We start from the raw sequence: 12,264 nt of genomic DNA, 5'->3' as shown, positions 1-12,264 counted from the left end.
CCACGCTTCCACCACAAGGGGCGCGGGATTGATCCTTGGTTGGGAAACTAAGATCCCACGTGCCTCTTGGCGTGACCAAAAAAAAAAAAAGCCCTGACGGTGGGGACTAAAGCCAGCCCACACTGGCAGCTAGTGAGAACTGATGCCTCGTGCATCTCTTCCCAGTTTTGCACCCAGCGGCATCATATTTATGGCTTAAAATTGGCCACCACGGAGTGTTTACACCACGGAAATCGGCAGATGCTGCAAACCAGTTCCCCACACCAGAGCCAGTTGTGAAGCCCGTACCAGCACACCACTCCCTGTTTTCCCCCAACTCAGCATCCTGCAGACAGTGCCCTGGACGTGGGCCATTCAGAGACTCTGGGTTAAAATGTCATCCAGGGAATTCCCCAGCGGTCCAGTGGTTAGGACTCGGCGCTTTCACTGCTGAGGGCCTGTGTTCAATCCCTGGTGGGGGGACTAAGATCCCGAAAGCTGCTCGGCACAGCCTAAAAATAAAAACAAAAAATAAAAAGTAAAGAAGTCACCCAGCTTAAGTAGTTGTGAAAAGAAATTGGGGGGCTGGGGCCTCTCTGCTTCATTTCAATTCATTCTTTCAGACAGTTTCCTGAACTGCCATTGCTCTTAATCCACCACAATTTTTGCCATGTACGTGCACCATCCGTTGCTATTATTTACTTAACATTATTGTTAACCTGACTCCGTTCTAAAACATGGGTTACCAAACTCTGATCCACAGGCCAAAGGTGGCCTGTGGCCTGTTTCTGTAGATAAAGTTTTATTGGCACACCTACACACCCATTTGTGTGCATATCACCCACGGCTGCCTTTGCTCTCCAGTGGCAGAGGTGAGTGATTAAAACAGCAATTCTTGACCTGCAAAGCCAAAATATTTACTCATATATCAAAATAAGATGTAAACGAATGATACTAGAGGTGGTGCTAATGTTGCAATTAAAGCAGGGTAGGGTAGTTCTGATGGGAGTACCTTAGGAGGTGTGCGTACTGCTTGTGGCTCTCTGTATTAGTTACCTAGTGCTGTGTAACAAGTGATCCCCAAATCTAGCAGCTTAAAACAACAGGAATCTGGATGTGGTTTCACTGGGTTCTCGGCTTCAGGGTCTGTTACAGCTGCAGTTGAGATGTTGGCTGCGGCTGGGGTCTCACTGGAAGGCCCGACTGGGGTAGGGTCCGCGTCAAGCTCACCCACGTGGTTGTTGGCAGAATTCACTTACTCATGGACCCTTAGCCAGAGGCCACACTCAGTTCCTTGCCTGCACGGCCTGGCTTCATGAAAGTCTGCTAGAAGTGACGGCCCATCACTGTTGCAGTGTTCCGCGATTAGAAGCAAGCCACAGATCCCTCCCACGTTCCAGGGGAGGGGCTCACCTTGTGTGACAACCAGGAGGTTGGGGTCATAGGAGCCACCTGAGGGTCTACCTGCAGACCCCCCTGCACAGTGAGCTTTGCAAGGGTCCGTGTGTTGATGAGTGTGTCCCCAGCACCTAAGACCAGCTAGGCACTTAGTAGGTGCTCAATTAATGTATGTAGCCTGAGTGGGTATCTCCCCATTCACGGATGAGGAAGTTGAGGCCCAGGGAGCCCCACGCTTCTGTCCACTGTCTGTCACCCTCCCCTTTCCTCCACACTACACTGGAATTGTTTCTTTAATTCTTATTTCCCCCGCAGGCTTTTACGCTTTGCTCTCCCACCCGTGTCTTGGGAACAGTTTGTCTCCTGGTCCCCAGTTTTCTTGCAGGGGTTCCCAGGGCCGAGCAGGCAGAGGGACAGCGCAGCAACACTTTGGGCAGGGGGTCTGTTGTTGTGTGCTGACCCTCCAGGGCCTCAGCCTGCATGCCCCCTCGCTCCCTGCCCTGAGCCCGCCACCCCGAGATCCACACCCCCTTTTTGCTCTCTGGAGCCTGCCCTTCCCTGCTCGCTGCCGACAGTCCCCGTCCCCCACGAGTTCCATGTCTGTCATCTGGTCCTTGGGAGCTGTCAGGCCTCATCCGGAATCTCCTACATCAACTCCCCTGGGGGCTGCCTGGCTGCCGGAGCACATCAGAGGGACTGGGGGGGGTGGTCTCCCCTATTCTGGAACCCCCTCCCTCCTGAGCCTGGGCTTCACAAAGGAGACAAGGGGCCGCTCCTGCTTCCCAAGCTCTCGCTGAGGGCCAAGCGCTGCCCCAAGCTCCCTCCATGCCAGGGCTCTGCCACCCATGCCGTCGGGCACATGCTCCCTTACCCACCGCCCCATTTTACAGATGGCAGGAGGCTCCTTGGCCAAGGGCTCAGAGTGGGTGAGTGAGGGGCTGGACCTGGCTTTGAAACTGTGAGGCTCCAAGGCTACACCTTCGATCACCACACCCTATAGACTGGGAGCTTCCAGGGAATGGTCTGTGCTTCCCCCATCAGGTTGGGGCCCTGGAAGGCCAGTGTTAGACTGGGAGCCCTTGAAAGCAAGCACGTATTTCCTGTGTCAGACTGGGTACTTCGAAGGTCAGTCTTATGCCTCCTCCATCAGACTGGAAGCTCCTAAGTTCAGAGCCGTGCCTCTCCCTTCAGACCGGGAGCCTATTGACGCTTGCACACATCTCCTCCATCAGACTGGAAGCTCCTAAGGTCAGAGCCGTGCCTCTCCCTTCAGACTGGGAGCCTATTGACGCTTGCACACATCTCCGTCAGACTGGGGGCTTCTGAGGGCAGGACTATGTCTCTCCCATCAGACTGAGCTGAAGGCAGGGCTGTGTCCAGGAGCTTCTGAGAGCAGAGGTCGTCTCTCCTATCAGATTAGGAGCTCCTAAATCAGGGCCATGTCTCCTCCATCAGATCAGGAGGTTATAGGTCCCACCATGGGTCATCCCCACTTGGTCCCCTCCTGTCCTGGTGCCTTGGCTCCCATCCCCCCTGCAGACATGGGGATCCGTGAGGTGAGAGCAGGCGCAGCCCCCAGCCAGGGACCCCCTCTGGCTTCTTCCTGAGGTCCCATCCACCCTAAGCATCTGTTGAGCACTTACTGTATGCCATACAAGAAAATACTATTCAGGGGCTTCCCTGGTGGTGCAGTGGTTAAGAATCCGCCTGCCAATGCAGGGGACACGGGTTTGAGCCCTGGTCCGGGAAGATCCCACATGCCGCGGAGTAACTAAGCCCGTGCGCCACAAGTACTGAGCCTGTGCGCTAGAACCTGTGAGCCACAACTACTGAGCCCAACTGCCGCAACTACTGAAGCCCATGCGCCTAGAGCCTGTGCTGCACAACAAGAGAAGCCACCACAATGAGAAGCCCGCACACCACAACGAAGAGTAGCCCCCGCTCGCCGCAACTAGAGAAAGCCCGTGCGCAGCAACGAAGACACAATGCAGCCAAAAATAAGTAAGTAAAAAATAAATACATTTATTTAAAAAAAATGTTTTTTAAGGCACCCAAAACAGTGCCAGGCAGTAAGCGCTCAACAAAGGTTAGCTGTTCCATTTCATAGACGGGAAAACAGGCCAGGTCACTTACTCAAGGTCAGGTGGGCTGGGATTCCAGAAACCCAGCGCTACCCGGGAGGAGACCTTGATTGAGGAGACCCTGATAGACCGTCTTTCAGACCCTGAATGCTGGGGAAAAAGAGGTCCCATCAGCCCAGGACCTCCAGACCACTCACCTCCTTGCCTTTGTCCATGCAGTGCCTGCCTCCTGGCTTTGCTCTCTTGCTCCCTCCTCCCCCAATCAGAAAGGCAAAACCCAAGAGGTTACTGGCTATTCAAGGTCATACCACTGCAGGGCCGCCAGACCTCCAGCCCGGCTCTAACCCTCGTCCACCATTTCCCGCCCCTTCTCAAGCCCCCTCCCTGCTCCTGCAGTGGGAGTGGGGGCAGCCCCAGGAGAACCCAGCTCAAAAGCGCAGGAAAGTCAAACGCCGTTTGATTCTGCCTCCAGGGCCTCTAATTGCTATTCCTGACACAGACCGGAATTAGAAGGCCCCTTTCAAATATTTATACCTTAGACATCGCGTATTTATCTGACAGGGAGAGGACTCGGATTTGATGAGATCTGTCAACAGCTCATCCCCGAGCCGGGTATTGCCTTGCGGCTGACAGAAAACAGGACAATTACTTGCCGTGCTCCCTGGGCAGTCCCCAGGGATGCTGCCCTGTCGCTGATCAGAGAGGACGGGGTGGGGTGGGGGTCTGTGTGAGTGCTCTTCGGGAGGGAGGACCAAGTTCAACAGGTTCGTGTGGAGGCCAACTCAGCCAAAGCAGGAAAGAGGAGGGGAGGACATACGGACACCCCTGCTGCCGTGAGGGGCCTTGCCTCATCGGCTCTGGACCTCAGTTTTCCCATCTGGAAAATGGGGCTAACAGTGGAGGGGAGATGGAGAACCTCTGATTCCACGAAGAGACCTGATGGGGGTCGAATGCCATCCCAAGCCAGGCCATATCACAGCATCCAGGCAGAAATGAGCTGTGGGGTGTGTCTCCCCTCTCTGTGCCTCAGTTTCCCCATCAGGAAAAAAATGTCACATCCTCCTGATGATCCTTCCTCCAGCTCTCTGAGTTTTTCCTATTAGAAACCCCATTTTTCAAATCAGGAAAGCAAAGCGTGGCCTGCATAGACATTGCCCAGGCCCCACTGTTCTTTGCGGGGGGCGGAGTGGGGGAGAGCTCACAACAGTGTCAGCTCTGACTTGCGTCTGGTCTTGCCTCCCCTCCAAGCCACACCCACCCTAGGGGGCTTGGAGGAGGGAATCTGAGGTTCCATCCTTCCTGACTACCCCTCTCTTACTCTTTCTATTAGGGGTCACTGAGCAAGCCCCCTTATGGGGAAAGAAAAAAAATGTGTTTGCTTTGGAACTGGCCAGCAGCTCCCTTTGCCTATCTTACTCCCCCCAAATCCGTTAGTGTCCTCGCCCCCTGACAGCTGCAGCTGCCAACAGGCAGCCAGGCCAGGCGAGACACCTCTCATTTCTGTCCCCCTCCCGGCCTCCACCCCCAGAAACCACAAAGGGACAGATGCCGAAGGCACACTCCAGGCACAGATACCATCTCCTTTCCCCTGGCCAGCTGCCCCAAACCCCTTCCCCCATCCTGCAATTAGTCCCCGGGGGAGAGGGGACGGAGAAGAGCCCTCTTGGGGGAGGGGAAGCCAGAACCCCGTCCCTTCCGTTGCAAACCCCCCTTCCTTTGGCTGCCTCAATATTCATTTTAGCCGGTGACCTCTGGAACAATTTCCACAACCCCAATCTCCTGGTCAGTTTCGCCGCCAGACCCTGGTTCAATTTCAACCCTCAATAGTGGTCACGCTCACCCCCTCTGCTGGTCAATTTCATCCCTGCTCGCGGTCAAGTCCAGCCCTCCATTTCCCGGCCAATTTCCACCTCCCCTCCCTCTCCCCCTTCCCCATCTCAACACCTCTCGCTCTCCGGAGCAAGGTCAGCCCCTGTGGGTTTCCACCTCCCGTGCTCCTCGCTCGCTCCTGCCAGCCTCAGTCCTCCGGGTCACTGTCCAGCCGCCGCGGCCTCGGCCCCCGCGACTCCCGCCCCGCATCCCCCCTCCCTCCCCGGGCAGATGCTCCCCTCCCTCCCCAGAACAGCTGAAGGTCTCAGTCACCTCCGAGGGGAGCGCAGGGGGAGGGGAGGGGAGGGGGCGGGGAAGCCTTGACGTCGCTGCCCGGGACCCGGCCCGGTACTGGTAGGGGCTGGGGCGTCCGTCTGAGAGCCCCCTCCCCAAAGTCCCACCTCCCGGCCGCGCGCCGGCGGCTGCGGGTAAAGTCTCTCCGAAAGCGTGAAGGGGGATTGGAGATTTTATTTTCCTTTGTGCCCGCGACTGGGGCCGGATCGAGGCGGCCGGGCCGGGGGCCGCGGGATTGGGGCTCCCCCCGGAGCGGCGAGGAGCGCAACAAAGGATGCGCCGCACCGGGGTCACCGTCCCCGCGGCCCAACTTTGCGCGCGGCGCCCGAGTCCCCGGGGAGCCTGCCCGCTGCGCTGAGAACCCAGGCGTCCGGGCTGAGCCAGGGCTTGGGGGCGTCCGCAGGCGGCGCTTTCCCCGCCCCCGGCCCCCAGGAAGGGATCCCGGAGCTTCCCGGAGGCAACGGGTGGCCGAGCCGTGCAAGGAGAGCGCGCTGCCCGCGGAAACTCCGCGGATGCCCCTCGCTCTGGCTGGACGACCCCGCGCTCCGCGTTCAGGGCTCTACGGGGCGCCCCCTTCCCCCGCCGTCCTTCCAGAGCCGGGCTAAGGTGCGCTTTTGCTTCTCCTCCCCCTTCCTCCCTCCTCTGTCTCCTCCTTTTCCCCCCCTTTTCCCCCTCCTCTGAGCCCAGCCAAGGGTCACACCTGATCTTTCTCCTCCTCCCTTCCTCCCTTCCTTCTCCCCCTGCTCCTCCCTGGGGACTCCGCCGAGGAAGAGGGTCCAGAAGAGGGCATGTGGGTCCTCTTCTGACAGTGGCCAGGTTTGGGGTGACACTCGCTCAAATGGCCAAGTGGCTACGAGACTACCTGAGCTTTGGCGGTCGGAGGCCCCCTCCGCAGCCGCCCACCCCCGACTACACGGACAGCGACATCCTGCGGGCCTACCGGGAACAGAAGGATCTGGACTTTGAGGACCCCTATGAGGATGCAGATGGCCGCCTAGAGACCGACTCCGCGGGGCCCGGGGACTCCAAAGGCCCTGGAGAAACCAAGTACGACTCTCCAAAGCACCGGCTCATCAAGGTGGAGGCAGTTGACATGGCCAGAGCCAAGGTCTTGCTGGGCAGCCCCCGGGAAGAGGTGCGTGGCTAAGGCCCAGAGGTTGGGTGGCCCCAGGAGACTGGGTGGGGCGGCCAGGCTAGGTTTCCCCAGGACTTTGGGGAGCGTGTTTTATGTGTTACCCCAGGGAAAGACCAGGGCACCAGCCGGACACTCCCCAATCCTCCATCCGCTTCGTGGAGTTTGATATCTGCCCCTTTTCACTGCACAGCGCTGGTTGTCCTCCTCCCTCTCTGACTGGCTTTGTGCCCCTGTCCTCCTGCTCCCTGATTCCCCCCTTCTGGATCCCTCCGCACAGCTTCCCTTCCTCTTAGCAGCTGAAGGGATCTTCCTTAAACAGATCTGAGTGAGTCAGTTTCCTGCGGTCACTTAAACATCCTCACCACTACTCTCCACCCTTGCTCTCTTATTACTCCCATTTTACAGAAGTGGAAACTGAGGCTCACAGAAGAGAAGCGACCGGCCCAAGGTCACATGGCTCTAGCTTGTTAGAACTTGAACCCAAACCTGCCTCCAATGCCCATGCTTTTTTTTTTTTTTTTTTTGGTACTTTTCCTAGAGGATCAGGGGGTCCACCCCAAACCCTCAGTGGAGAGACAGAGAAGGCTTCAAAGAGGGTTACGGTAGGCTGTGTCAGGTAGTGGTTAATGGCACAGAGAAAGGTAGGAGGAAGCAGGGACTCGGGGAAGCAGACGACCAAGGATCAAGCGCTGCTTCTTACTTATCAGCTGTGTGACCCTGAGCAAGTCACTTGCCCTCTCTATGCCTTGGTTTTCTCATCTGTAAAATGGGGATAAGGTACTTACTGAGTGTTGGTGCTACAAGTAAATATATGTGAAGCCTTTAGAACAGTACTGGGACCTAATCATTAAAATGATTGAAGGAGGGAGGTAGGGATCTGTGTCGGGGAGAATCAGAACAGCACAGAGGAAGAGAGTAAGGGAAGCTCTATCTGCAAACACTCGCGGGTGGAAGAGGAAACTACTTGCTTGGAGGGGATGTATCAGATGACACAGAGACAGCAGGCAAGAGGTGTAGTATTGCCCAGCAGGGGTATTCAGAGCTAGGCTTGGTCCCCCTGAACCCTTGACTCCCTCCCCTTCCTTTCTGTCTCCAGTTGGAGGTCGACACCGAGTACTCGGACCCTTTTGATGCCCAACCTCACCCGTCACCCCCGGATGACGGCTACATGGAGCCCTACGATGCCCAGCGAGTCATGAGCGGTGAGTGGGCAGAGCTTGGGGGAAGGTGACAGGGTCCCAGGTGGGAGTGGGAGCTGACCAGTGTCCTTGGCCTCCCAGAACTGCCATACAGGAGGGTGCAGCTGTATGACACTCCCTATGAGGAGCAGGACCAAGATCTGGGAGATGGGCCTCCTTCAGGGTGGAAACCTCGGCAGAGCCGGCTGCCCCAGGAGGATGAACGGCCAGCAGACGAGTATGACCAGCCCTGGGAGTGGAAGAAAGACCACATCTCCAAGGCATTTGCAGGTGCTTCTCTGACCCTGACCTCTGAATGCCTGTGTCCCTCTATTTCCTGCTCTGGTCACATCCCCTGTTTCAACTTACAGAGTAAATCCGCATCACCTGTCACTTTGGTAGTTTGTTAATTCTCACTAAAGTGTGAATGACTGATAGTCATAATCTTCCCTGGAGAATCTGTAACTTCCTTGGAAACTGAAACCCCATTTATTTATTTATTTATGCTGCACCACGTGGTTTGCGGGATTTTAGTTCCCCAACCAGGGATTGAACCCAGGCCCTCGGCAGTGAAAGTGCAGAGTCCTAACCACTGGACTGCCAGGGAATTCCCCTTTCAGAGTGCAATGGAACCTACGCATTCTGCTCAGTATAGTGCAGGAATAGGCTTTGATGTCACACTGGATCTGGGTTTGTGTCACTTGGGCAAATCCCTTTATCTCCCTGAGTCTCAGTTCCCTTACCTGTAAAATGGGGATCATTCTAGTACCTATCGAATAGGGTACTTGTAAATTGAGTTCTAAAGTGCTCAATTACACAGGAGCCATTGTGGAAGAAGGTAGCGTTTCCTGGAGTCGATTCGTAACTGAGTTGGGTAAGCTTGGATAAGTCTCTGAACCTCAGTTTCCTCTTCTGTAAAGAGGGAATAATAAGGTCAGCTTTAAGAAATAAAATAACTTGGACTTCCCTAGCGGTCCAGTGTTTAAGACTTCGTTCTTGCATTGCAGGGGGCACGGGTTCGATCCCTGGTCGGGGAACTAAGATCCCACATGCTGCATGGTGCGGCCAAAAAAATATATATAGGAAAAAAATAACTTGGACCAGGAAGAGTTGTGCGTACCCAAATCTGCCCCAGAAGTTGTATGACTGTGAGGGAACTTGGAGCTCAGTGCCTCAGTCTACCTGTCTGTATATTGAGGGTGGTTTTCTAGCTCTATGAGTTGGCCAAAATCAGGCAGAACTTCCCACCGACCCCTCTAGCCACACCCCCTGCTCTCTGATTTATCACTCAGGGAACTGCCCACCCTTCCATGCCACCAGATTCAAGAATGACCACACCCCTTTCTTCTGAAGGCTAATTGGTTGCTCGCGTACCAATCCCGCCCCAGCCTTAAGCCCAACCCCTCCTCTTCTGGGTTCTGATAGGTTGCCCTAAGCTGGCACCGCCTTCCTACTGAAATTCCACTGGCTTGCCCCCACCCCACCCTCTTGAGATAGGCGGGACTTAACCATTTTCTCTTTAAATTTTCTCCAGTGCAATTTGACGGTCCAGAGTGGGAAAGAACCTCAGGCTCAGCCAAGGAACTCCGGAGACTCCCGCCCCGAAGCCCCCAGCCTGCAGAGCGCGTGGACCCGGCCCTGCCTCTGGAAAAACAGCCGTGAGTGGGGAAGTTGAAGATGGAGTTGAATCCCTCCCTGCCCCACACCAGCCACAGATTCCTCGGGCCAGGGGGGCTGGAGGAACTTTCACTCATTCACTTAATTCATTTCCTCAACTAATCTTCGCTGGGTGACAGCGCCTGCTGTGGGCCAGACACCCAGCTCGGTGCAAAGCAGAATCAGGTGGCGTCTCCATTCCCTCCGGCGTCAGATTCTGGGTTCAAATCCCTTCTCTATCTTTTGGCTGTGTGGCCTTGGGCAAGTCACTTAACCTCTCCAAACCTTGGGCTCAACACCTCCAAGACAGTGTCTGCCTCACACAGAATAAAAGGGGATTTCCTCCCTTCCCTTGAGTGGGGTTTATAAGCCTGAGAGCAAAGAGACATCTTTCTCACCCCCAGGAGATCTTGTGGTGAAAGTGGGAGAAGCAGGATTTTGAAGGGGTCCCAACTTTAGGCTGGGGTGAAGCTCACAAACTGGGAGAGTCTGGGTGTTCTCTGTGTCTCTCCAGTCTCGGAGCTTCTCAGGGAACTCCCCGAGCCCCCAGAGCCCAGCCCTGTGAGTACCAGGGTGTGTTTATCGCAGTCATTCCCAAACCTCTTAGGTGGGCCGCACAGAACTGCCTAATTAACACAAGCACAGGGTATTTTCTTTCAATACAAACAACTGTTTGGTGCTCATCTGTCTTTGGCACTTTGCTCCCACTGCTAGCTTCTCTTTGAGCACATTAAAGAAAAATATTATGTAACAAATGGTACAGGTGGGTTGGGGATACAGGATGTGGTGAATCTCATGAAAGTGATATGCAAGTGATTCGAGTTGGGGGATTAGGGAGGGGTTGAGGACACTTGGAGACCCAGCTGAGGGAGGCTGTAAAAATCAAGGTCGGGGTATGTGCTGAATTGGAAGGAGCAGCTCCAGGTTGACCTGGGTTCAGCTCCCTCCCAGGGAGAACCTTGTCTGCCTGAAAACCAGGCTCCTCTTGAGAAATCCAAGGGAATTTGTCTCACTTGTTTGCCTGGACGTCACAAGTCCTTGAAAGAGCTGTGCCTGCATCCAGCCCCAGGACGTGTTGGAAAGGGGGATTGCCCTTCAGGAGACCTGTCCCCACCCCCTAGGTGGTTTCACGGCCCGCTGAGCCGGGCAGATGCCGAGAACCTCCTGTCGCTCTGCAAGGAAGGCAGCTACCTCGTGCGGCTCAGCGAGACCAGCCCCCAAGACTGCTCCCTATCCCTCAGGTGAGACCGCAGCCCCCTGGAGGGACAGAGGGTCTCAGGACTGCGTGCTTTCCGGAGCAGAGGGGTGTGTCTCCAGCAGCCAGTGGGCGGGACTTCCAGGGCTGATGGACAGAGCTTTCAGGCCAGGGGGTGGGGCTTATGGGACCCGTGGGCGGGGCTTCTAGGCCAGGGGGTGGGGCTTCCAGAGGGGCCACTGGCTTGGTTCCGACTGAGAATGAACACCCTGTCACTGGAGGTACGCAAGAAGATGGAGAGGAAGCCATACCGTAGATGTAGGGCTTGAGTGAGATGGGGAACCAGGGACCCTAGACTGAGGGTAACCCTAGTGAGGAGCCCAGGACAGGTAGCACAAGGTGTCAAGAGATTTGGAGAGAAAGTGCCTTCTGTGTTCCTGGGGAGGGACCTCCACCTGGTAGGAGCTCCAGCCTGTCTTGATAGGGGACAAGCTCGGAAGGCATCCCCGCAGTGTGGAACTAGCCAAGAGCTTGACGCCAAGTGGCTGTTAATCAGAAATATTAGGGGATGCCAGCGTCGGGCTCCTGGGGGCCATGAGGGGGTGGCTTTAGGGTTGGAGAGTGTGGGCGGGTCTGGAGTGCTGGGTACCCCCTCTGACTCCTGTCTCCAGGAGCAGCCAGGGCTTCCTGCATCTGAAGTTTGCTCGGATCCGAGAGAACCAGTTCGTGCTGGGTCAGCACAGCGGCCCCTTCCCCAGCGTGCCGGAGCTGGTGCTCCATTATAGCTCCCGCCCACTGCCTGTGCAGGGCGCTGAGCATCTGGCCCTGCTGTACCCCGTGGTCTCACAGACCCCCTGACTGAGCCTCAGCCCCCCGCCCTGGGCTGTGAGGACCCAGATCAGTGGCTGCAAACAGTGGAGGTCTTCCCAGTCCTGGAGAAGGCTGGATGGAGAGAACCCCGCCCCTGCCCCTCCAGGCTCTGGGTCTTCATCAGAGCCGCCCTGCTCAGCCTCCTTCTAGGTTCTAGGGATTAGAATTGTGTCTCGAAGCCCTCCTCTGGCCTGGAAAATAAATAAGTTATTGTGTGTTTCAAGTGTCCTTTCTGGGAGGTGGGGATCTCAGCCCCTCAGAAGGAAAAGGGGAGGCAGACCCTTGGAGGGGGAAGAGCATCCCCAGCTCCTTGTTTTGGGGATGGAGCTGGGGTTGGAGCCTGAATGGCTCACAGGGAGGGACCAGAATTCAGAGAGCTGGAGACAGGCAGGGAGAGAGAGGCATGGAGGCAGATAAAACTCCGGAGACAGTGGATGGAGACCAGCAGATTAAAAAGATGGAGAAACGGAGGGGGCGAGGCTCTCAGGCCAGCCCTGCCCCCACCCTGCCCCTCCTCCTTATCCGGGGCGGGCGGGCGGGCAAGGGCTGATGCTGCAGAAAGGACATCTGTCCCCATGGAAACAGCAGAAGTGGGGGAGGGGAGCCAGG

At 56.3% G+C, this 12,264-nt stretch overlaps 1 protein-coding gene across 1 annotated transcript; it reads left to right on the top strand.

Annotated features, from left to right (window-relative positions):
* Positions 1–676: 676 nt before the first annotated feature.
* On the top strand, positions 677–11,872 carry SHD (Src homology 2 domain containing transforming protein D). The gene is made up of 7 exons (XM_067734162.1): positions 677–6,227; positions 6,431–6,756; positions 7,853–7,958; positions 8,037–8,225; positions 9,469–9,592; positions 10,712–10,831; positions 11,457–11,872. The coding sequence occupies exons 2-7, from the start codon at positions 6,460–6,462 to the stop codon at positions 11,641–11,643; spliced, it is 1,023 nt and encodes a 340-aa protein (XP_067590263.1). The 5' UTR covers positions 677–6,227; positions 6,431–6,459; the 3' UTR covers positions 11,644–11,872.
* The last annotated feature ends 392 nt before the right edge of the window (positions 11,873–12,264 follow it).

The sequence above is a fragment of the Pseudorca crassidens genome, chromosome 3 (assembly GCF_039906515.1).
Source record: "Pseudorca crassidens isolate mPseCra1 chromosome 3, mPseCra1.hap1, whole genome shotgun sequence".
Taxonomy (NCBI): domain Eukaryota; kingdom Metazoa; phylum Chordata; class Mammalia; order Artiodactyla; family Delphinidae; genus Pseudorca; species Pseudorca crassidens.
This window is presented reverse-complemented; position numbering and strand designations above follow the sequence as displayed.